The following is a 21987-nucleotide window of genomic DNA, read 5'->3' on the forward strand; positions in this document are numbered from 1 at the left end:
CCTATTGATAGTTGACAAGGATGCATGCACACCCACGTTTTATCTGTGGAGTCTGGAGAAGCCATTTCCCTAAGAACTGTCTCACTTGAAGACAATATTGCCACTTCGTTAAGTCCCAAAAGAGGGGCTGGGGAACAGGGCCAGCTTACGGCAATCCAGTGCCCTAAACAATAGCTCTGGCAAAAATCTCCAGAGCTCTCCCCTAATTGCTCTGTGCCCAACCACATCCCTTGCCATTTGAAGTGGCAGTAACAGAACCCTTCTTCCTCTCCCACGCAGGGACAATGGTATGAAGTTCCTGTCTATCCTGTCTATTCCACAACAGAAGCAAGATGGGCCCACTCTTCCTTCACAGAGGCAGGAGTCCCCCTCCCCCCCCACCTCTGGTATTTAAACCCAATAACCAGGATGCAACTGCTTTGGCTGGTGGGAAAGGCCTGTGGCATTCTTCTACTACATGCAGAGTCCTCTGCTGGGCTGGGTTCATCAGGAGCACCCAGAGCAGCAAATCTTAGAGTCAATAGCCCATTCTGAGGCATGGGAAAATTCTCATCACTATTGCTTCAAACTGTCTGTAGACTCAGGCAAACATCTCTGCATTAATTACATTTGGGAGGCACAACCCATACAATTTCAAAACTTTCTTTACAACTGTAGCCCACGATCTAGTGTGCTTCAACAGCAGCCCTGGGAACTACAAGTTGTGGACTACAAACTGCGGCATGTTGGGAGAACTTCCTGGTTCTAGCCAGGATGTACCCTCTGCCCCCAACAGGGTCTCAGCAAGGACTGAGATGGAAGCAGTATGCAGGCTGCATGCAGAGAGCAGCGGCTGCTGGACTGTGATCCTGCTCTATGTTTTTTTACAGAATAAAGCCTGTTCCTGGTGGTTTGTCTGAGTGGGTCTGGTCTGAGATGCACACATACTAATACACAATGCAGAGCACACCAAGAAGCCTCAGGCCTAGCCTCCCACAGTTGTGTAAGAAGTCACAAGGCTTCCCCATGCTGAATAACTTCACACTGGGCTAGTGAATAGGAGGGGTTACACAACTATGAAATCTAACAACTTATCTTTAAAAACATGAGACCTGACATTGAGATGTAATCACAAGACACCAAGAGTCAGAGGCGTAGGCCTATGGGTGCCTATGCCTTAATCTAACTATACTGAGTTTTATTTAATAGAAAACTGGGTAACTTGTCTGGAAAGCTGGACCAGAGTTGAAAATACCCATGTCACACATTTTATTAAGTATGCTATAGCCATCCAATGGCCCAATCCTTCTTATTCCCTATACATCAATTAATGTGATGGGTAGGATGCAGGCACAGTGCAATGAATTTGTGATACAACTAGAAGAGTTTGATGCTATGAATAACTGTGTTGTTTCAATAACATAATGAGGTTAACTGTCTATGAAGTACTGGCAGGAAGAATGAAGTCTAATAAAAACGCTGAAATGATTTCTGAAAATTACAAAAGTACAGGACCAAAATTAAAGTACAGGACCATTTCTACATTGTTACTGACTAGACTTATATTGGGGATTCTGGCTAATTAAAATATAATTGCTAAACTTCTATCCCACTATAACTTGCTGACACACAACCCCTTAATTTCATTCTATGAATAAGTCTTAACTGCCCAGTTAATCTGGGCTCTGACTAAATTTTGGCCCTCATTCCCCCACCATTTACATAGGAAAAACTACAACCCAGTCTGAGGTATCTTTAGGTCCAGGCTAGGTTACACAGCTCTCAGGCAGATTAAAACCTAAACTCCACTTTCACTTGGGTTGGAATCCATTCCCTTTGCAGTGAGGATGTACTGATAATCCTCCAACCCTTCCCATGATGCCTCCTAAAAGTCAAAACTCTCCCAAAATTGACATGTGACTGGGAAAGAATCCTAGAAAGTCTCAGAACAAAGAACCATGTGCTACACCTTCAGACACACATGGGTGGAGAAAATAAACAATTAGCAAAAGCATTACCCACAGCACTTGTTTGCTCCTCAAGAAAAGACTTTTGTTTTGCTTTTTTATTTATTTTCCAGGCAGGAGTGACTGTAAGACTTGTAAGTGTCAAAGGGTACAGTGGAGGTGGAGTGGTTGACAATGGCTATGATGTAACGGAGGCAGAAGCAATAAATTAGAGTAGAAGGAGGGAGCGGTGATGACTCTGCTTACAGGAGATAAAGGTAAAGCAAGGCTTTGATGGATGCACTAAAGGTGCACAACTAAGGTTGTATCTGGATCAAAGAAGGTTAAGTCAGCAGTCTACACAATCCTCCAAATGAAACATTTAGTAAACTCCAAAGATAATTTAAGGGAAAAGGGGATTGGAAGAGATTTATTGTTTGTGACACAGCAGATGGCAGAACAAATGCTCCTGCATACCATTAGGGGCCACTATGCTGCTAGAGATTCTGACTCTTATATGAGACCTAGAACTGAAGTCCTGACTGCTGGTGATCTCAAATATGCCAATGCACTTTTTATGGGGGAGTAGGAATGTTAGCTCCACAGTGATCAGGGACTTAATTCTACTTCTCATCCAAAAGACTGACATATAAAACTGCCATGTAAGGCCTATTGGAACCAATAGTACAAATGAGTAAAACATCTGGATAGACATTTTTATAGAAGAGGATTAAGAGAGACAGCAAACAGGGCGGTAAAGATGCAATCACTATGACAGGTCTTGTTGAGCTAAATGGCCTTTACTTTTCCATCATTCCTTAGGAACTGAAGAACCTACACACAGTACATTCCTAGGGATGACTGTTCATGATTAGATCCATTTGCTTTACACAATGGCTGTGTGACACTGATTAAATAAATATGTCAGTAAATCACAGCATACCACGCAATAATGTAGCTAATGTGGGACTTATTTCCTTTTAGCTTGACTTTTCGCACTGATATGTTAAGGTAGCATGTACTGTGATATAAATATGCTTCCTGCATTGCCACCTTGACAGCACTTACAGCTTAAGAAGCAAGAAATAGGCTGGGAATCAAACCTGTGCCTTCCAGACATCATGCTGGCCTTATGACACAGCCTATAAATTACAATATTTTCTCTTAGGCATACCCAGCTCTATAACAACGAGCTGGAAGGAGTCAATAATATGACATCATGGACTGAATAAACATAATCCATACACAATAAGCATGACATTATAAAGCATTCTGTAGGTGAGTATTAGTTTTATAATGAGAATGGTTAGAGAGCCTCCCTGTATTTATTGCTACAGTATAAAACCAACCAACCCACACAAATGTATACCAATTATCCCCATACTGAAATTCTGTACATACTTGTGATACAAAAGGCCTTGGGGGCAGGGCAGGTGGTGGTGGTAACCAGCCTGATTTCATAGCTGAAATGAGAGAGAAATAAAATTAACCAATAAAACTGAAAACTAGACCAGTGGCTTGCAAACTTGTTGAGTTGAGCTGCCCACTTGGTTACAATTTTTGGAAGGCCCCGCCTTCTCTCCCCCCCAACCACAACCCAAACAAAAGTAGATACATGCAAAAGTGTGCTTGACAGCCTACTCCGAACCCTAACAGAGACCCTGACACTACTTTAATTAACTTATCTACACTGGTCCATTTCAGTACACAGACACCAATGGCACAGACATCGCTTCCTCAGCAGCGGGCTGCTTCTACCTTGCTGACAGGCTGCACTACTGGGGAGGGTCAATACCTGTCACTCTTTCCTTCCCCCCTCAGGTTTGCAGAGTTGGGGAAGGTGTGTGTCACATATATGGGGGTAAAGCCAACACTAGGTGTGGAGGCATAGCTATAGCAGATGTTTACACTGACCCGTAGACTAAGTGGCCCACAGAGGTGACTCAGGGGGTTGAGATGGCACACTGGCTCAGGTCCCGCCACAAGGCACCTGGCATCACCGCTCCCCTCCCACTCCAAACATTTCTCCTACCCCTCAAGGAGGCGTGCCCTCCAGTTTGTTGGAATTAGACTATTTTCTCTGATGACTGGCTGTGAGGAGATTGATTTTCATTATTAAAAACATTGAAAACTAACTGGGTCCTTACTAAAAACAATTCTGAGCAAACACGGTTTGAAAGCTCTTTCTGTTACAGTATGACCTCTAAAAAAGACCAGAGATTTAAATGATATAAAAAGCTTCATGTTGAAGTAAAAGGTAAAAATATAGTCAAGCAGCTACAAGGATATATAATCAGCTGAATACAGCTAGAACAATTTGACTGTAGTTAAATTGCAGAGATAGGGTGAACATCTACTTTTTCTCAGAACTCTGTTCTTTGTCATTAACATTATTGCCTTTTTAAAAAATAATCCAATGTAATAATGTAGACATTTGGGTTTGCTCAAGATAAAGTACGCTGACAAGTGACAAAACCCAGTCAGAGAAGAAAACATCCCCATTGGAACTAGAATAATGGTTGCTTAAATGAAGCATAAAGAGATCAGTTTTAACTTTGATTTGTTTTTGTTTTTTGATGGGGAAAAAGATATGAACAGTCAATTTTGGTCCCCTTTGGTAATGTAACAAAGCTACACAATGCAATCTTTCCTTCTGAGCCAGTGAACTGAGATGGTAACAACCATGTGGGTCATGCATTATAATTCTCAATCTGGCTCTTGTTAAATCCATGAAACCCATCTGAGGGCAGAACAGCAGGGAAGATGAAGCTTTGTAAAGGCAGCTGTGATGAGGAGGACTAGATCAACACACAGATATCAAGTGAGTTTGATGAGAGTCTTGAGTGATTTTCCCTTCTAGAGGCCCCTGAGCCGCACAGCCTCCCCACCACTTGCCTTTGAAAAAATACAAGTCCGCTTATCTCAGATTTGTGTTTATTTGCAAAGACTAAAATGAAGCACTAAACCAATTGTTAAAATAAAATAGCCCTTTTACTTTAGCAGTGCTAAACAAGGGGGTTTATATACACATTTATTTTAGTTGTATCCATTTTCTAAAAGACTATGTAGATCATTACAAGTTTTGTTACAGCATAGCCATTTATTAAAATGTATTCCATCTACATTTTTCCATGTGTTTTCCCTAATGCAAACCTGTTAATTTCCTTTAACCCTCCCCCCCCCCAACTAAAGTACTAAGGACCAGATTTTTAAAGCTATTTAGAAATTGTTACATTCAGTGCTGCAGTGGATCTACTTTAAGTGGCTAAACCCCTTCTGAAAAACTAGACTGAAGTTCCTACATCAGTTAGGCATTTCAGTGCTGAGTGCAACGACACCTAGATTACTTTAAAATCTGGAGCCAAGTACACAGAGATGTTAGCGTAACAATGTATGAATAAAATATTGAACACAACTGTATTAGCCAATGATATCTCCAAAGAGGTATGTCAGACACAAGATGGAAAAAAACAAAGAAGTGCCAAACAGGGATGCAGAAACCTAGTGTAGGTTACCGATGGAAGCTACTTATAGGCTGCAGATGTAAAAGACAAACCATATCCAAACAGACACAGATTAAATTACTATTACTCTTCACCATGTTTAGTTAGATTTTTAAAAGGACACTATACAACTCTGATGTTTCCAGCTGTCATCACCCATCTCATCCAACTAATCTCTGGGTGGTAAGGGAGGGCTGAGAAATTTTCCTGACTCCAGATTCCTTTAGGGCTGATGGTGTGACTGGTAATTACAGACTAATAGCTCATACTGAAAGCAGAACCTAGTTCATGCAGAAAAGCTCCCTTGGACAATCAAATAAATTCTATGTGCATGATGATTGCATAGGCTCAATGTAATGAGCTTATCTGGGGTGAATCTTGTAAGATTCATTTTTTGGAATTAAGCTGAAAAATGTGAATATATTTTACATGGCCTGATGTAGGAGAATTATAAGAATACTATAATTTATAGTTTTCCATGGACTTCAAAACGTTAAGCAAAGGAAAGGAAGTATAATTATAACCATTTCACATATGGAAAAAAATTGAGATTGGGCTGCCCAAGGTCACCCAGCAAGTCAGTGGCAGGGCCAGCTAAAGAACTCAGGTTATCTGATTCCCAGGGAATCTCTCAGTTAGACTAATATCATGATATGCACCATTCAATGACAAGGTAGTAAAATCACTGTAGGTCAGTCCCTTCCAGTTGCTATTGTTTCTTACAATTATGCTGTGGGAGCCAGAACCCAAAGCCATGGAAGATATTACAGTAATGAATGGCAGGACTGGAAAGGTATGAGTAAAATATTGTATGAGTAAAATATTGTATGAGTAAAACAATGTATGAGTAAAATGCAAACACATGCAAAACAGACAGTGATGGAGTACGGTACTCATAGCCAGCAGTCACTGGGTACTGCCTACTGTATTAGGTTGTTCCTTTGACTTTCTGATTAATTTGGCCCACTTTTACTGCATGCTAATGTTCTGTTTAACTCTGATATGCCCCATAGTCATTTGTACAAAAGTCACTGCTCGCCTCCAAGCCAGAGCTGTCTTTCATGGGAGCCAACTCTGTGGGTACTCCAGGACTAGAGCACCCATCTAAAAAAAATTAGTGGCTGCTTAGTGCTCACCGGCAACCAGCTCCTTCACCTCCCGCCTCCATCTGTTTGTGGCCCCACTGATCAACTCCTCCCCCAACCTCCCACTGCCTCCCGCCTGCTGCGATCAGTTGTTCCACAGGGTGCAGGAGGCACTAAGGAAAAGGTAGAAATGGGGATGGGGCACAGGGGGTGGGGGGCGCAACTAAGTAGGGAAGAGGTGGGGCCCTGGGGGAAAGGGTGGAGTGGGAGTAGGGTCTGGGGCTGAGCACCACTAGGTAAAGGAGCAAGCTGGCACTTGTGCAGTCTTTAGTCTAAAAAATGCTCCAGAAGGTACAACAGCTGGTGTACATTCTGTGTCCCTAACACCCACCATGCTATCCCAGTGACCCACAGAGAAACTATGAGATTCTAGAGCGAAGAAATGAGTTTGCATGTTCTGAAGTTTCTCCCAAACCCAGAACTCATACTTGCCCCATTGTTCCCCACAACTGCCCCATTGTTCCCCACAACTGTTCTTATTAAAATTATTTTATTCTTAAGTAGTCAAGTAGAACACAGCACAGCTTATTTCAGTTTTTAAAATATGCCACATCTGAGAGTTTGGTCATTTAAGCTAGTGAGATACTTAGCCATGTGAATTTGACCCAGTTTCCTCTTTTTTTTAATCCTACAAATTCTAACTTAAGCTAGTCATGAAATATTCATAAAATCCCTGCTGTTTCAGAACATCCATGGCCTGTTGTTAGAAGGAAATCATGCTTATGTTAGCACAGTTGCCAAAGAAGATTTGGAGTCAGCTGACTTTTGCGAAGTAATAAATTATAAAAATCCATGCCCTGTTTTTTCTTCCAAAAGGGGAATGAAAAGTATAAACTAGCACAGCAAACAGTTCTTTCCAAGGTGAACACAAATATCATGATAAACTTAAAAAACAACCAATGGTCTGCTAGCACTTTAAAGACTAACAAAATATGTAGATGGTATCATGCACTTTCATGGGCACAGCCCTCTTCTTCAGGCTTCTTTAATAGGAAACAGCGGCAAATAACTGGAAAAAATGAGGTTACTTACCTGCAACTAAATGTTCTTTGAGATATGTGGTCCCTATCTGTATTCCACTGCGGTTATGCACATGCATCATACACCCAGAGCTGGAGAATTTGAAAGTAGCATCCACTGGTCCATGAGTGCACCCTGACTCACCTTGTGCTTCCGGCCGAGGAGCCAAAGGGTGAGGCAAAGTAACATCTCCAGTTTCATTTCCACTGTGAATCTAACAGATCCAAAATAGGGGGAAAAGAAAGAAGTGGAATACGGAGATGGACCACACATCTCGAAGAACTTCTACTTACAGGTGCATAATCTCCTCCTTGTCGTTGAGTGATAATCCATATTACAATCTATTGTGGATGACTGTCAACCAGTATTTAAATTGGAGGAGGGTGCAAGAGGGAAAATGGAAGGGTACTGCAGAGAACTGACATGCCCAAGGAGGCGTGCACTGTTGAATCCTGTACCAAGCTATATGTGTTGCAAACATGGGGATAGAACTCGATGTGCCTATGAGAGGCACACAATGTGGTCAATGCTTCCGCTCTAGTGGAGTGAAGCTGTATCCTTGTGATGGATGGTAAATTCAACAGCTGGTAGCAGAGTTTAATGCAGCCAGAAATCCATTTGCGGATTCTCTGGATGGCTACAGCCTGCCTCAATTCTCTCTGCTACTATAATAAAAGTGATTGTTTTTGTTCTCTGCAGGTGAAAGGCCCAGCCTTGTTGGACATAGGAGGAATGGAGTCTACATTCTTTTGAAGAAGTATGCAATTTCTAGAAGAACCCAAGTAAGTGAATGGATTGGTTAATATGAAACTGAAAATCACCTCTGGTAAAAATTTTAGGTGTGAGTGTAAGGAGACCTTATCCTTGTGAAATACTGCAAACAGTGTAGCCACTCTCACAGGCTGGAGTTCCCCACTCCTTTTTATTGAAGTGATAGGGAAAAAAAGCAAGTTTCATGGAGAGAAGGGACATGAATCAAGACACCCTTGGTTCAAAGGGGGTGGTTGTTAATTCTAGGAGTACCAGATTTCGGTCCCATTGAGGTGCAATCATCTAGAGGGGTGGAAAGATTCTTAGGAGGCCTTTCCAACACCTTGTGGTTGACAGCTGTGTAAAAACAAAGCAACCCTCCAAAAGAAGATGGAATGTGCTGATTGCCAGTCAGAGGACTCTCAAAATGCTGAGGGCAAGCCCTGATGTCTTTAAAGATAGAATGTAAACCAGGATTAAGGGAATCTCCACTGGTTCTGGTAAAACCCCTTTGTGTTGTGTTCAAGATGAAAGGTGTCTTCACTTAGCCCACAAACAAGCTCTAGTGGAATCCTTGCTGTTGTTAGAGAGAATGTCTTGTATTTTCTAGGAACATTTGATACCCGTCCAAATACTATACTTTGAGGGGGAGCAAATCTGGTTTGGGATGCTTGATCTTGCCATTGTACTGGGTCAGAAGATTGGGAGAGTAATCAGTGGATGTGGGAACATGCACAAGAGATTGGAGAACCAGAACTGTCTGTGCCAGAAGTGAGAAAATCAGAACGACTGCTGACTTGTCTCATCAGATTTTGTGTAGCACTTGAGCTAAGACTGATAGTGGGAAGGAGTAGTTGAACTGGTTTGACCAACAGAGAAGTAGAGCATCACTCTAAGGGTATGTCTACACTACAAAGTTAGTTCGAACTAATGGACGTTAGTTCGAACTAACTTTCATAGGCGCTACACTAGCGCTCCGTTAGTTCGAATTTAATTCGAACTAACGGAGCGCTTAATTCGAACTAGGTAATCCTCATTCCACGAGGATTAAGCCTAGTTCGAACTTACTAGTTTGAATTAAGGGCTGTGTAGACCCTTAATTCGAACTACTGGGAGGCTAGCCCTCCCCAGGTTTCCCTGGTGGCCACTCTGGCCAACACCAGGGAAACTCGTCTGCCCCCCTCCCGGCCCCGGCCCCCTTAAAGGGGCACGGGCTGGCTACAGTGCCCGTGCCAGGTGCAAGCCTGCCAGCACCCAGCCAGCAGACCCTGCACCTGGCACGGATCGAGCCATCCACCCGATGCCCCCCAGCCCTTCCCCTCTTCCCGGGACCAGGCTGGCGGCTCCCGCGAGTTTGCCCGGGACCGCAAGAGGCGGGCACCCTCCTGGGCTAGTGTGGACATCGTGGACCTTGTCCACGACCTCCGCACTAGGCACAGGAAAGTGGCCATCTAGGGCAGGAGAGCTGCCAGCCTGGCCACCCAGGAGCAGGTGTGCATGAAAATCAAGGTGGTCCACTGAGACCCCCGACCCTGAGTCCTGAGCTTCCAATGGCCGTCCTGGGTCAGACCAAAGGTCCATCTAGCCCAGTATCCTGTCTGCCAACAGCGGCCAACCCTAGGAACCCTGGAGGGGATGGACCGAAGACAGTGACCAAGCCATTTGTCTCGTGCCATCCCTCTCCAGCCTTCCACAAACCTTGGGCAGGGACACCACTCCTACCCGCTGGCTAATAGCACTCCATGGACCCAACCTCCATGACTTGATCTCACTTCTCTTTAAACTCTGTTCTAGTTCTAGCCTTCACAGCCTCCTGCAGCAAGGAGTTCCACAGGTTGACTCTTTGCTTTGTGAAGAACAACTTTCTGTTACTAGTTTGAAGCCTGCTACCCATTCCTTTCCTTTGGTGTCTTCTAGTCCTTCTTTATGGGAACTAATGAAGAACTTTTCTGTATGCACCCTCTCCACCCAACTCCTGCTTTTAGAGACCTCTATCCTGTCCCCCTCAGTCTCCTCTTTTCTAAGCTGAAAAGTCCCAGTCTCTTTAGCCTCTCTTCATATGGGACCTGTTCCCAACCCCTGATCATTTTAGTTGCCCTCCCCTCTCCCAGCCTCTCTCTTCCCCTCTCCCACCTCCTTTTCCCAGTCTCCCCGAGTTTTGTTTAATAAAGGCAGATTCCATTTTGGAAGACACATTATCTTTATTTTGTACATCAAGAAGAGGGGCTAGGCAAGGGTAAGTGGAAGGAGGTGAGGGAGGAATGGGGCACGAGCCCCCGATTGGGAGGACTGGGCTGGCTCTGCGGGCTTCTGGGGGTGGAAGCTCTCCTGCAGCCCCCCAATTGCCCTCTCTCCCCAGATGGCAGCCTGCGGCAAGTGCAGCCGGGCTGATGGCCAAGTGCTGTGATGTGCCCAGTGTGGGTAGTCCGGGCAATCCAAGCCAGGACTGCTTTGCAAGCGGGGCACCCCTGAGAACTGTCTGTCCGGGGTGGGGGTCGGGACCCTTTAAGCACAGCCCTCGGCTAGCCTGAGACAGCATCTCCACGCTCTAAGTCCTCCTCTGATGCCCTGCCGGCACTGCTTCCGGCCATCCTTAAGCCTGGTTCAGGGTCCACTTAATGTGGACATGCTAGTTCGAATTAGCAAAACGCTAATTCGAACTAGTTTTTCAGTCTGGATCCATTAGTTCGAATTAGCTTAGTTCGAATTAACTAATTCGAACTAAGTTAGTTCGAATTAACGTTGTAGTGTAGACGTACCCTAAGAGTGGTAACTGAGGTTTCCCTGGAGTAATATGTGGCACATTTGCTGTTTGTCTGAGACAGGTGTGTGGTCGACTACCCAATAAGCAAATGCCCATCAGGTAGTCAAGTAGGAACTCAACTAGTCGCTGCCCTTCCCACTTGCTGCCTTTATAAGAAAGAGGCCAACAAGGGGGGAGCAGGAGCTGGTGTTGGGGGAAGCCGGCTTAAAAACCGGTTTCCCCTTGCACCGTCTCTGCAGAGGGCAGGGAAGGCAGAGGGCAGCGTGGAAATGGCACGAGTGGGAACTGAAACAGTTCCACTCGCAAAGGTCCCAACTTCTGCTCCTCTCCCTTTGAAATGTGCAAGAGCTGTACATTTCAAAGGAAGATGCAGAGGAGAACTCGTGCCAGTTGGGACTGCTTCGGTCCCTGCTGGTGCGGGTTCCCGCTGCCTCTCTCCCTTTGAAATGTACAGGAGCTGCAAGCAGGATAGTGAGTGCCCCCCTTATCGACTAATTGAATAGTTGATGGAAATTCCGCCAACTACTCAATTAGCTGATTAATTGAAATTTAATATCCCTAGTCTGAGAAACAAATAGGTCTCTGTCTGGGGTCCCCCACTGTGCAAAGATGTAGTGTGACTCATTACTGTGTAGTTCCCACACATGATTGACTGCAAAACATTTGCTGAAGGAGGGTATGTCTACACTGCAGTTTTTCCTGAAAAATGTCCGTTTTTCCAGAAAAACTACACTTACGTCCATGTTGCAATTGCATTCATTCGAAAGAATGAAGGGAGTTTTCCGACAGCGGTAAACCTCTTTCTACGAGGAAGAAGCCTTTTTCCGAAAGAGCTCTTTCAGAAAAAGGCATGTGTGGATGGGAAATGGATTTTTTTCGAAAGAAGAGGCCTCCAGGGAAAAGCACAGGTGTCCTGGTGACCACTCCATCCATAGTAATCACACCTAAATGTGAAATAGTGTCCAATGTGGATGCTATCTTTTGAAAAAGCATATTGCTTTTTCAATGCACTTTTGCTGTGTGGACGCTCTCTTTCGAAAAAAGTTTTTCCAGAATTTCTCTTCTGGAAAAGCTTCTACCAAAAGAAGCCTACTGTCTAGACATAGCCTGAGTCTGAGAGCACATTCTGCATTCCTGGAGGACAGGGAAATCTGACTGTTAATACACCAGTTCCAGAGACTGACTGAGTCTGTGGCAGATTTAGTTATCCCTTGTTCGTTGACATAGAAAATAGTGGTAGTATTGTCTGACATGATCAGACTATGAGGACAGCGAATGAGTGGAAGAATTCACACACCTTCCTTACTACTTGAAACTCCAGGATACTGCTGTGCATCCTGTATTCTCGTGATGTCTGTCCTTTGTGTTGCGCAGTTGTCCATATTGGCTCCCCAGCCAAACAGAGATGTATTGGTGATGACAATTTTGTTCAAGGAAAAGGGATGGAAGGGGACTTCCATGTGTATGTGATGTGGGTCTGTCCACCATAGGTGGGATGATGATATCTTGGCCAGGACTATCAGCATGAAGTTCACAGAATGACAGCTCTGTAAGTATATGGACTGAAGCCAAGTCTTAAGGCAACAAAGCTGAAGTCTTGTGAAAGAGATCACATAAGCACACAAGGCCATGCAGCCAAGTAAAAACAGGCTAATCTGCCTAGTACACAAGGGTTGTTCAGAATGTGAGTTATGATTACATTCATTATCTGAAATTTGTCTATGTGCAGCCATGCTGTGAGAGAGTTTAGGGTAGCCCTGATATAGTCCAATGATTGCAGGGAGTTGTGGATTGACTTTTTCATGTTGACACTGACTCCCAGTGAAAAAAGGAGGCTGGAGTAACAGAGGTTCACATGTGGACTACCTGGAAGCCAGGAGCCAGTAATCAAGGTATGGAAAAAACAAGCAAACTATAATGCCTGATGCTAGTGGCTACCATGGAAAATACTTTGGTAGAGACTCTTGGAGTGGTAGATATCTGAGGGGTAGTACTCTGTATCGGAAACAGTCAGAGCCCACCATAAATCTGAGAAAATTTCTGAATATTGACATGGAAGGAAGCATCCTTCATATGAAGAACTGTGAACCATGTGTCTTTTTCTAAGTATGGAATTCTCACTGCCAGCATGACCATGTGAGTTTGTGGATGAAGTGACTGAGATGGCAGAGCTAGAGGATCGGTTTCCAACTGCCTTTTTTCTTGGATATCACTAAGTAAATTGAGTAGAATCCTGTTCCTTGATATTGTAGAGTAATACATTTTATTGTGCCTTACTGTAAGAAGGTGTTCAGCTCTTGGGTGAGAATACAGTCATGAGAGTGGTCCCCAAAGGGGAATGAGGCATGGCATTTTGGAGGAAGTAGTATTACAAACTCAATCGTGTATCCATGGTGGATGATATTCAGGACTCAATGTCCCTTGTTACTGCACTTCAAATGTGGAAAAACAGCGCTGAATAACTGCAAAAAGAGGGCCATGATCTTAGGCTCAGTGGTTGGCAGCTCTTGAGCTTGCATCAAAAATGCTGGCTAGGCTGGGTTGGGTTTGGTTTGAGACACTGAAGCCTGAGGGGTGGGGGCAGGGAAAGGAGATCTTTGGAGCTACTGTCACTTGCATGGAGGTTCATAGGTCTGTGTTGGTAAAACTGTAGAGACTTGTGCTTCTATGTGGATGACAGGCAGTAGAACTTTCATTTCCAGACAGAAATGTAAATATCCAATGAGCGAAGGGTAGAGTCTTTTAGAGTATACAAAAACTCATCTGTCTTCTGGGTGAATAGAGGGTATTCATCAAAAAGGGGGTCCTCGTCTGTGTTCTGGACCTGCCTAGAAAAACCAGAAGAATGGAACCAAGACTCTACACAATTCAATGGTGGGGAAACTGGAGGGAGGCGGCCTCTCCCACGGCCACACAGGACCCCAGGGTCTGACCAGCCCCGGCAGGACACACACGGCCTGCTGACTCCAGTGGGATTCACTTGCCTCTTGCAGGGGGAGGACTGGTCGCTGGGCAGCCTCCTTGCCAACCCTCTTCGCTAGCTTCCTGACTGTAGCATGGCCCTGGAGAAAGCATCAGCATCATCCACTGTGGATTTGTAGGGCAATTCTGGCTATGAGTTTCCATCCCTTGCCAAGTGCCTGAAAGCAGGTAATGTCTTCCTGTAGAGACTATTACAAAAGCCTTTGTATTTAGCAACATTCAGAAAGTCATATTTAGCTTACAATGCTTGACAATCGGCATTAAAAGTGCAGCAGCCCACATGATTGCTGCACTCTCCTCTCCCAGTCCCACGAGTTGTGGTGGGCTAATATGGAACACAATTGTGAGGGATGAGACAGATGCAGAGAGATCCTGGAATTATGCCTGAGGAGCAGAGGCACCCAAGTTTTGCTTCATGCAGATCTGCTGGAGTCCACAGATCTTCCTCCCAGAGGACATAGGAGTAAATTCCGGAATACAGGGTCCTTGGTATCCTAAGCTCTTTCTACCACAGTTTGCACTGAATTTGCCTCACAATTTTCAGTGACTTTGCAACACTGATATTAGAATTGTAAGCAGCATACTTCAAATCTTAAATATTGTGAACAAAGTAGCTCATGGTTATCAATGAAAGAAGAGTAAGTGCATCACGTTTCCATGTGTGTATTTTAGCATCCATATACAATACTACATTCAGGGCGAAAGCATTTTCTTGCATTGGTTTGCTCCCACAAAGAGAGCAATAGTGCTTCCACTACAAAAATCATTACTCTTCACTTAGCACGTACGTTCTTCATGGTGAAATACCATCCTGGCACCCTTCCAAGGCCATTTCTCAGCCTTATTCCGGCAATCAGAAAAGCCTATTAATGCTGACAGGACCCTAAGTGAGATAAAAACAGGTGCACCAACCTGAAGACTAGATTAAGGCTTAAAAATAAACTTCAGAATTTAATTCTACATCCTGAGACTTGGCTATTACATAAGTCCTGTATGGTCTCTTATCTCTTTTCCTAGGGAAAACAAACACTACACTACATAATAAAGGGAATTCAAAATTGTGCAACCACAGCACTTTCATTATTTGCAGCCAAAAGCAACACACACACACACACACACTAATCCCATCCCTGTTTTATTTTCCATTTGTCAACAAGAGATCAGGTCACTCATTCTGACATTTCCTAAACAGAGATTGTTTTCTATGTTATCAGTTCTGTGTTCACAACTATGACAGTGATCCACCAGGCTCACTAGAGGCATTCTCCCCCATCTGGATGGACATAGTCATTCAGTAGGATGACAGGGGATAAGATGCAAAGGTTGAGACCAATCACAACGGACAGCCCAAGACCCAGATCTCTTACTTGATGTATTTGATCTAAGAAGAGTGACAGTCCAGAGGAGGAGGTGACCTCACCTAACCCAGGAAAATTGGGGCCTTTAGTTCTTCACCAGCTACAGCAGAAGCTGTAGTGCAGATGGGGCTGGATTTACCAGATTCTTTGAGACTTGAGGAAAACAGAGATCATAGACCAGGTTTATTTTTTAGGTATTATAACAATTCTTATCCCTACCAGTATCTCATACAAGAATTATACCCAAAAACTTCATATTGCAAAGCTAACTGTTAAAGACAAAGCGGCGTGACACTAACCATGCTATTTTCAAACTGGGAGGAAAAACAACCTGTAATTGTGAAGCTTCCATTAAACTCAGTGGGAGCTGTATGCTAAACCCTACTTTTTTTTTTTTTAAATTTAGGGCTCATCCTTCTAAACTACTACAGGTTGTATCTCCAAACACTGGCACTCTCTCATCTGGCAATATCCCTTGTCCGGCAGGACCAGAGATGCTCCTGAACCAGAGAGCCCGGGAGCCTAAGGGCTGGAGGGACAGCCGGGCCAGGGCAACAGGGTCAGCAGCCCAGCTGGGGGCAGCACAGGACCAAGGCCAGAAACCTGGGGCAGCCTTCAGCCAGGCTGGAGTCTCCCAGCAGCATGGGTCGGTTCAGGGCTGAAGTTTCCTGCCAGCCCCCCCCCCCCCCCCCCAAGAGTGCAGGGCCAGGGAAACAAGGCAGTCCCTGGGAGTGCAGGGCTGAGGCTGGAGCCCCACGGTAGGAGCTGGAGCCTGTGCTGCCCAGGGAGCCAGCAGCAACTGGACAAGAAGCCCAGTCATGTGGAGGAGGGGGGAAGGGACAAGGCAGAGTGCTTGCTGGGGCTGCCTGCCAGTGGCAGACGATGGGGTTGGGGCTGGTGGCAGGAGACCATTCCTGGTCCAGCAAACTCTCTCCCATCCAGGTCCTGATGGTGCTGGGCCAGAGAAGTCCAACCTTTATAAGAAAAATCACGTGTCATCTTGCTTGACCCCACGCCTATCCCCCAAAATGTACGCACACACGCAAGCATACATGCACACACCCCTCTCAAAACATTTTGTAATACTCCACAAGGTCAACCAGAGAATACATCTTCATTCCCAGATACATGGGGATATAACAAATTTAGACAGAAGACATAAGGAAATAACTAATTTGCAATAAACCATTTAAAAGATTTCATCAATAGCAGTTCCTTTTTCAAATTTAAATAAAATTACTAAAGACAAAATCAAAAGGAAACTGGGAGCAGGAGAAAAAGGGGAATATAACCATTATCCCAAATTATTTTTACAATAAAGACTGCTTTAATTTTATTTGTACTGTATCAAGAAATCAAGCTTGCATAAACTTTACATTCACGAGCATGGAGTAGAATGAGACAATATCTTAGATATTATTCATGGTGAAGAGCTGAAATGCCTAAATAGTGGGATGGGGGAAGGAGTCTTCTTTTTTAAAATCACTGTGCTATTTAACATCAGAATGATGTAAAGGATCTGGGGGCACAGATGGTGTTCTCTATGATCCTTCTTGTCAAGAGTAAGGGCCCTAACAGACAGATACATCCTGGAGGTGAATGCTTGGCTGCCAGGATGGTTTCATCTTCCTTGACTATGGGATGGTGTTCTGAGAAGGACTGCTAAGGCAGAGATGAGGTCGACCCTTGAACATTTACATAGAATAAGGGCTTTTTTTTTTTTTTTTTTTTGCAAAAACATTGACGAAAAAAATTCCCAGCATTTGACCAGCAACAATAAAATAAATTGTAGGTTGTGATCTGGCCCTCAAACCTACGTAAGTTGAAATAAAATAAAAATAAAAGCTCAAAAATACCTTCACCAGAGGTCAGAAAGCAGGAAAATACCTCATTCACTGCCCCTTACCCCAATTGGTCAGATGAAGACCACTACTAAAGACTCCAAAAATATCCCAAAGATAAGCATATCTCTTCCAGGATGTTCCTCTCTCTCCTGTGGATATGTGAAGCAAAGACTCCATGGGACAGAGCAACAGGTCACCTCTGAAATACCCTCTCTCCAGGCCCATATTATGTATAACCTTGGGGAAAAAATGGGCATATCTTATCTAAGTAAGGGTATAAAGAAGAGAAAGAAGTTGCTAATTAATTTATGTATTTAAGTGTCATTTTGTCAAACATGCCATTATGTTTCCAGGAATGAATAAAACTCAACTATACATATAAATGGGAACATGCACACCAAGACTCTGTGTACCAAGGGTTATATATTCAGCAAAAATAATACATGGTGATCCTAGCAGTGAGGATTAATTTTGTCAACCAAGACTCTGTGTACCAAGGGTTATATATTCAGCAAAAATAATACACGGTGATCCTAGCAGTGAGGATTAATTTTGTCAACTGCTAAATCAAAGACAATGTGGTAAGTAAGGTGCTAGTAATCTCGTTTAGCCCCCGCCCCCCCCCCCGCCCCAGGAAGTCTTACATTGGTACTATTGAACCAAAGCAAGATCCTATGGTATACAAACTATAAAAACTATGCAGGAATGTATATATTTTCTCCTGAGTAAATACACTAATGGCATATACAAATTATACTGACCAGAAAACTACCAAGGGATATCTTGCTCAATCAGTTTTGGAAAACCCCTGCTTCATGACACTAAAACTGTTTCTGCAGCTCTCTTTCATTGCAAAAACTGCTTGCACTATGTTTGAAAAATGAGTTATAGGAGCTTAGTCATAAGTGAACAGTTACATAAGAAGAAACGATTGTATGCACAGTATTGTATACATTTACTACACGCTGACACTAATACTGAACTTTTCATTTTTAATAACATGAAATAATGCTCTACTACCATAAATGTTTGACGACAACAACATTTTAGCTATGAAGCTGTTTTTAAGGCCACACTTCAGGAAAACACTTACATACATGCTTAACCACCTCCCTAGTTAGGGAAAACACTTAGGTTATGTCTACACTACCAGATTATTTTGAAATACGTTATTATTTCAAAATAAGCTTATTCCTCTTCACAAGCTGGAGCTATTATTTCGAAATAACAAGCCCATTATTTCAAAACAACAGGCTTGGTAGTGTGGACGCTTGTCTTGTTATTTCAAAATAAGGGGAGTTATTTCGAAATAACTCCCCAGTGTAGACATGCTCTTAAGGGTGTGCTTAAATACCTTTGACTTCCATGGGACTTAAGCATATGATTACCTGCTTTCCTGAATAGGAATCCTTTCCTGAATCATGGGTTCAGTGAACAAAGTATATATTATATATAGCTATACAGATCATCTTCTCAACATCTTCTGCAGAAACAGGCTGATAACATTAACAGTTGTACATGTAAATATCAATTTGGGATAGCTAGCTATTTAGAACAGTTGTATTTCTGAAGCACCCATCACAGTAGCATCTGAGTGACAAGCAGTAACAATGATTACCTTGTGTGTTTTGCTGGAAAATTTTATTTAGGTCCAAAGAGGAGGCTCTGGAATGTGATTTCTGCGGCCTTGGTGGGGGTGTAGGGGGCTCTTCCCCCTTTTTCATTGCATCTTCAATAGATGTGCTAGAATAGGACCTAGAGGAAAATAAAAGAGTCTCAAAGGAAAATAAAATCAACTAGTATTTTTAGACCACTCACTTATACTAATGTAGTAAATACTGACTGGAATTGAGCTTTACATTGGAAAATTATTGTCACAGATTGAAAGAGCGGCTGAGGGTGGCATGTAATATTAGATGGCACAGAGAGAGGTTGTTATTGCTCTAGAGAGTGAAAGGGTAAGTTTTCCACCTCCTACACAGCTGTACTCATATTTTCTGTGGATCGGGCACAGAGGGGACCATGTAAACACATAGGCTATGTCCAGACTAGCCAGTTTTTCCGGAAAATCAGCCGCTTTTCTGGAAAAACTTGCCAGCTGTCTACACTGGCCGCTTGAATTTCCGCAAAAGCACTGACGATCTCATGTAAGATTGTCAGTGTTCTTGCGGAAATACTATGCTGTTCCCGTTCGGGCAAAAAGGCCAGTGTAGACAGCTCAGATTTGTTTTCCACAAAAAAGCCCCGATCGCGAAAATAGCGATCGGGGCTTTTTTGCGGAAAAGCGCGTCTAGATTGGCACAGACGCTTTTCTGCAAAAATTGCTTTTGCGGAAAAGCACCCATGCCAATCTAGATGCTCTGTTCCGAAAATGCTTTTAACGGAAAACTTTTCTGTTAAAAGCATTTCCGGAAAAGCATGCCAGTCTAGACGTAGCCAGGCTATGTCTACAAAGCAGCATTATTTCGAAATAACTGATGTTATGCTGAAATAGCAGTCTGCATCTACACAGCAAGCAGTTATTTTGACATCGTGTTGAAATAATGCCGAGCTGGAAGACTTCTTACTCCGACTCCTGTAACCCTCACGAGGAGTAAAGGAAGTTGGAGGAAGAGTACTCTTAACTTGGACTTCCTGCTGTGTAGACAGAGCCAAAAGCTGAAATGAGCTATTTTGACTTAAGTTATGCAATTGACGTAGCTCGAGTTGCATAACCTATTTCGGCTTCAACTCTGCTGTTTGGACGTGCCCATATAGTCCAGTGACTTATGCAGTACATGGTAGGTAAGGGTTCTGAAGTTAAAAAAAAAAAAAGAACTTAGTCCATACTTTTCAAAGTAATTTAAGACACTCCCACTCACGATTTTGTGATTTTTAAAACACAGCTAAGTTGTGGCTTGAGTTAGGCACAAAGCATGCAAATTTTGTCTAGTTATATAGTAATAATGTCATGTGGCTAACAGCTGGGATTGAGAACACCAACAAATCATATTTTCTTATGCAAAATAAACTCAGCTCTCCAAAAGTAAATATTTCCTTACCACATTATATCAACCTTGAATTAGTCAGAGATAAGGAATGCATTTCTAGTTTTAATATACCTGTCCCAAGTGTATTCCTTGTTTTATTTTCTACTACTGACTTTACTATCCTATTAGATACTGTTCATATTCTTCCCCACAATACTTTTTTTCCAACCTTGAAGTACCTCAAACCTCCATCCTGCAAATACTGTATACCTGTAGCACCAAGTGTACTCCTTTGCTGAAGTAGGCCAGTTAAACGCTTTTTCCTCCCTCACCTCAATTTACTGCCGCTTTGGGAGCAAAACTACATCTGTGGCATAGAAGTCTGCTTAGTATTTTTACAACTCCTGGTTTTAGAGGATGCATCTATAACCCTTGAAACATACTCTAAATAGGCAAGAATATAATTTTGTTCTATATGTAGTTTAATTTCAGAGTGTTTATTTCTTTTCGTTTCTCCCATTTTTTTGGTTTATCCTCCTTTGCCAGGGTCTTTTTTTCCTCTGTCACCTTTTTTTCCCCATTCAATTAATTATAAACCTTATAAGGAAGAGACTTATGATTATATATTCATTACAGTAGGTGGTTCATTTCTTTCTCTAAGTAGTTAATCTGATTGGCTGAAATTGACAACCTAAAGTAAAATACAAGATGTGGGCATGCCAGAATGCTGATCAGGCAAAAACAATGCTGAACTCGGTTACTGTAGTTTTGTTTACACAGTATTTTCGCATATGAGTTGCTTTTTTCATTCCCTGCAAGAATCCAACTTCAGCAACTTTAATTTTTAATCCATGTTCCTGTATGAACCATACACCATGTTCCTTCACACACACACACACACACACACCAAGTGATTACTGTTAGATGTGATAGTACACATATTCCAATGACAGGACACACTCAGCCACATCAGATGCTGCTCTTTGTTGGTGTTCTCTAGGTTGTCCAATGCAACTATCTATATGTAGCATGCAACCTTCCATTAGATGAAGTCTTAAGACTGTTCCTGAAATGAGATGACGACAGATTGCCCTACATGGCATTGGGCTGGCCTCTTATGTCCACCACAGTTAATAAAATGCAACACTAACATCTTCATTCCTAAGGAATTTGAGGTTAACGCAGCTGAAGATCTTATCAGGTGGGAATATTTCTTTGACAGAAATAGAAACACATACCTGGATCTTGGTCTTGCCTTGAGTGTGTTTGATTCCTGAACAACTGAAACCCACAGATTATTTGTTAAAAACATTCTTTACAAAATATAAGAGGTTTCTTTATCTGCAGAATCATAGCTAATCAGAATTAATCATTGCAAACAAATGGAGGATAGTAGAGTGATACTTATCCCTGCATAATTATGAGGATTTTAATTGTTTTCATTCCTTACTCCCCATCTGTAACAGTGGATGTTCTCTTTATTCACATAAATATCTAGGCCTTTTTTTACTCCCATTGAGACTGACTATCCCAACACTTGGCTTCAGTTATATATTGCACCAATAAGCTCCACAGATTCAGAGTTGTTTAAAAAGTATTTCCTTTATTTATTTTAAAGTTTTGGCTTTATTCAGTTTAACTTTTCTTGTTTTGTTATGCAAGAAAAACAGCAGTGCATGGTTTTCCTTCCCAGAGCCATATCCCTTTCTAATAGCGTCCTCCCTAAA

The 21987-nt window shown here is 42.9% G+C and overlaps 1 protein-coding gene across 7 annotated transcripts in view; it reads right to left on the reverse strand.

Moving 5' to 3' along the window:
• The window catches only part of REPS2 (RALBP1 associated Eps domain containing 2), a 142536-nt gene that overhangs the window by 25268 nt on the left and 95281 nt on the right, over positions 1 to 21987 (reverse strand). For all 7 annotated transcript variants that reach the window (XM_006113357.5, XM_014568624.4, XM_006113356.5 and 4 more), the window contains 3 exons: positions 21499 to 21541; positions 18910 to 19046; positions 3327 to 3388 (listed from right to left, as the gene is read on the reverse strand). In XM_006113357.5, the coding sequence (XP_006113419.3) occupies positions 3327 to 3388; positions 18910 to 19046; positions 21499 to 21541 (242 nt within the window). The remainder of the gene's footprint in view (positions 1 to 3326; positions 3389 to 18909; positions 19047 to 21498; positions 21542 to 21987) is intronic.

Source organism: Pelodiscus sinensis, chromosome 1, assembly GCF_052426305.1.
Source record: "Pelodiscus sinensis isolate ZL-2025 chromosome 1, ASM5242630v1, whole genome shotgun sequence".
Classification (NCBI taxonomy): Eukaryota; Metazoa; Chordata; order Testudines; family Trionychidae; genus Pelodiscus; species Pelodiscus sinensis.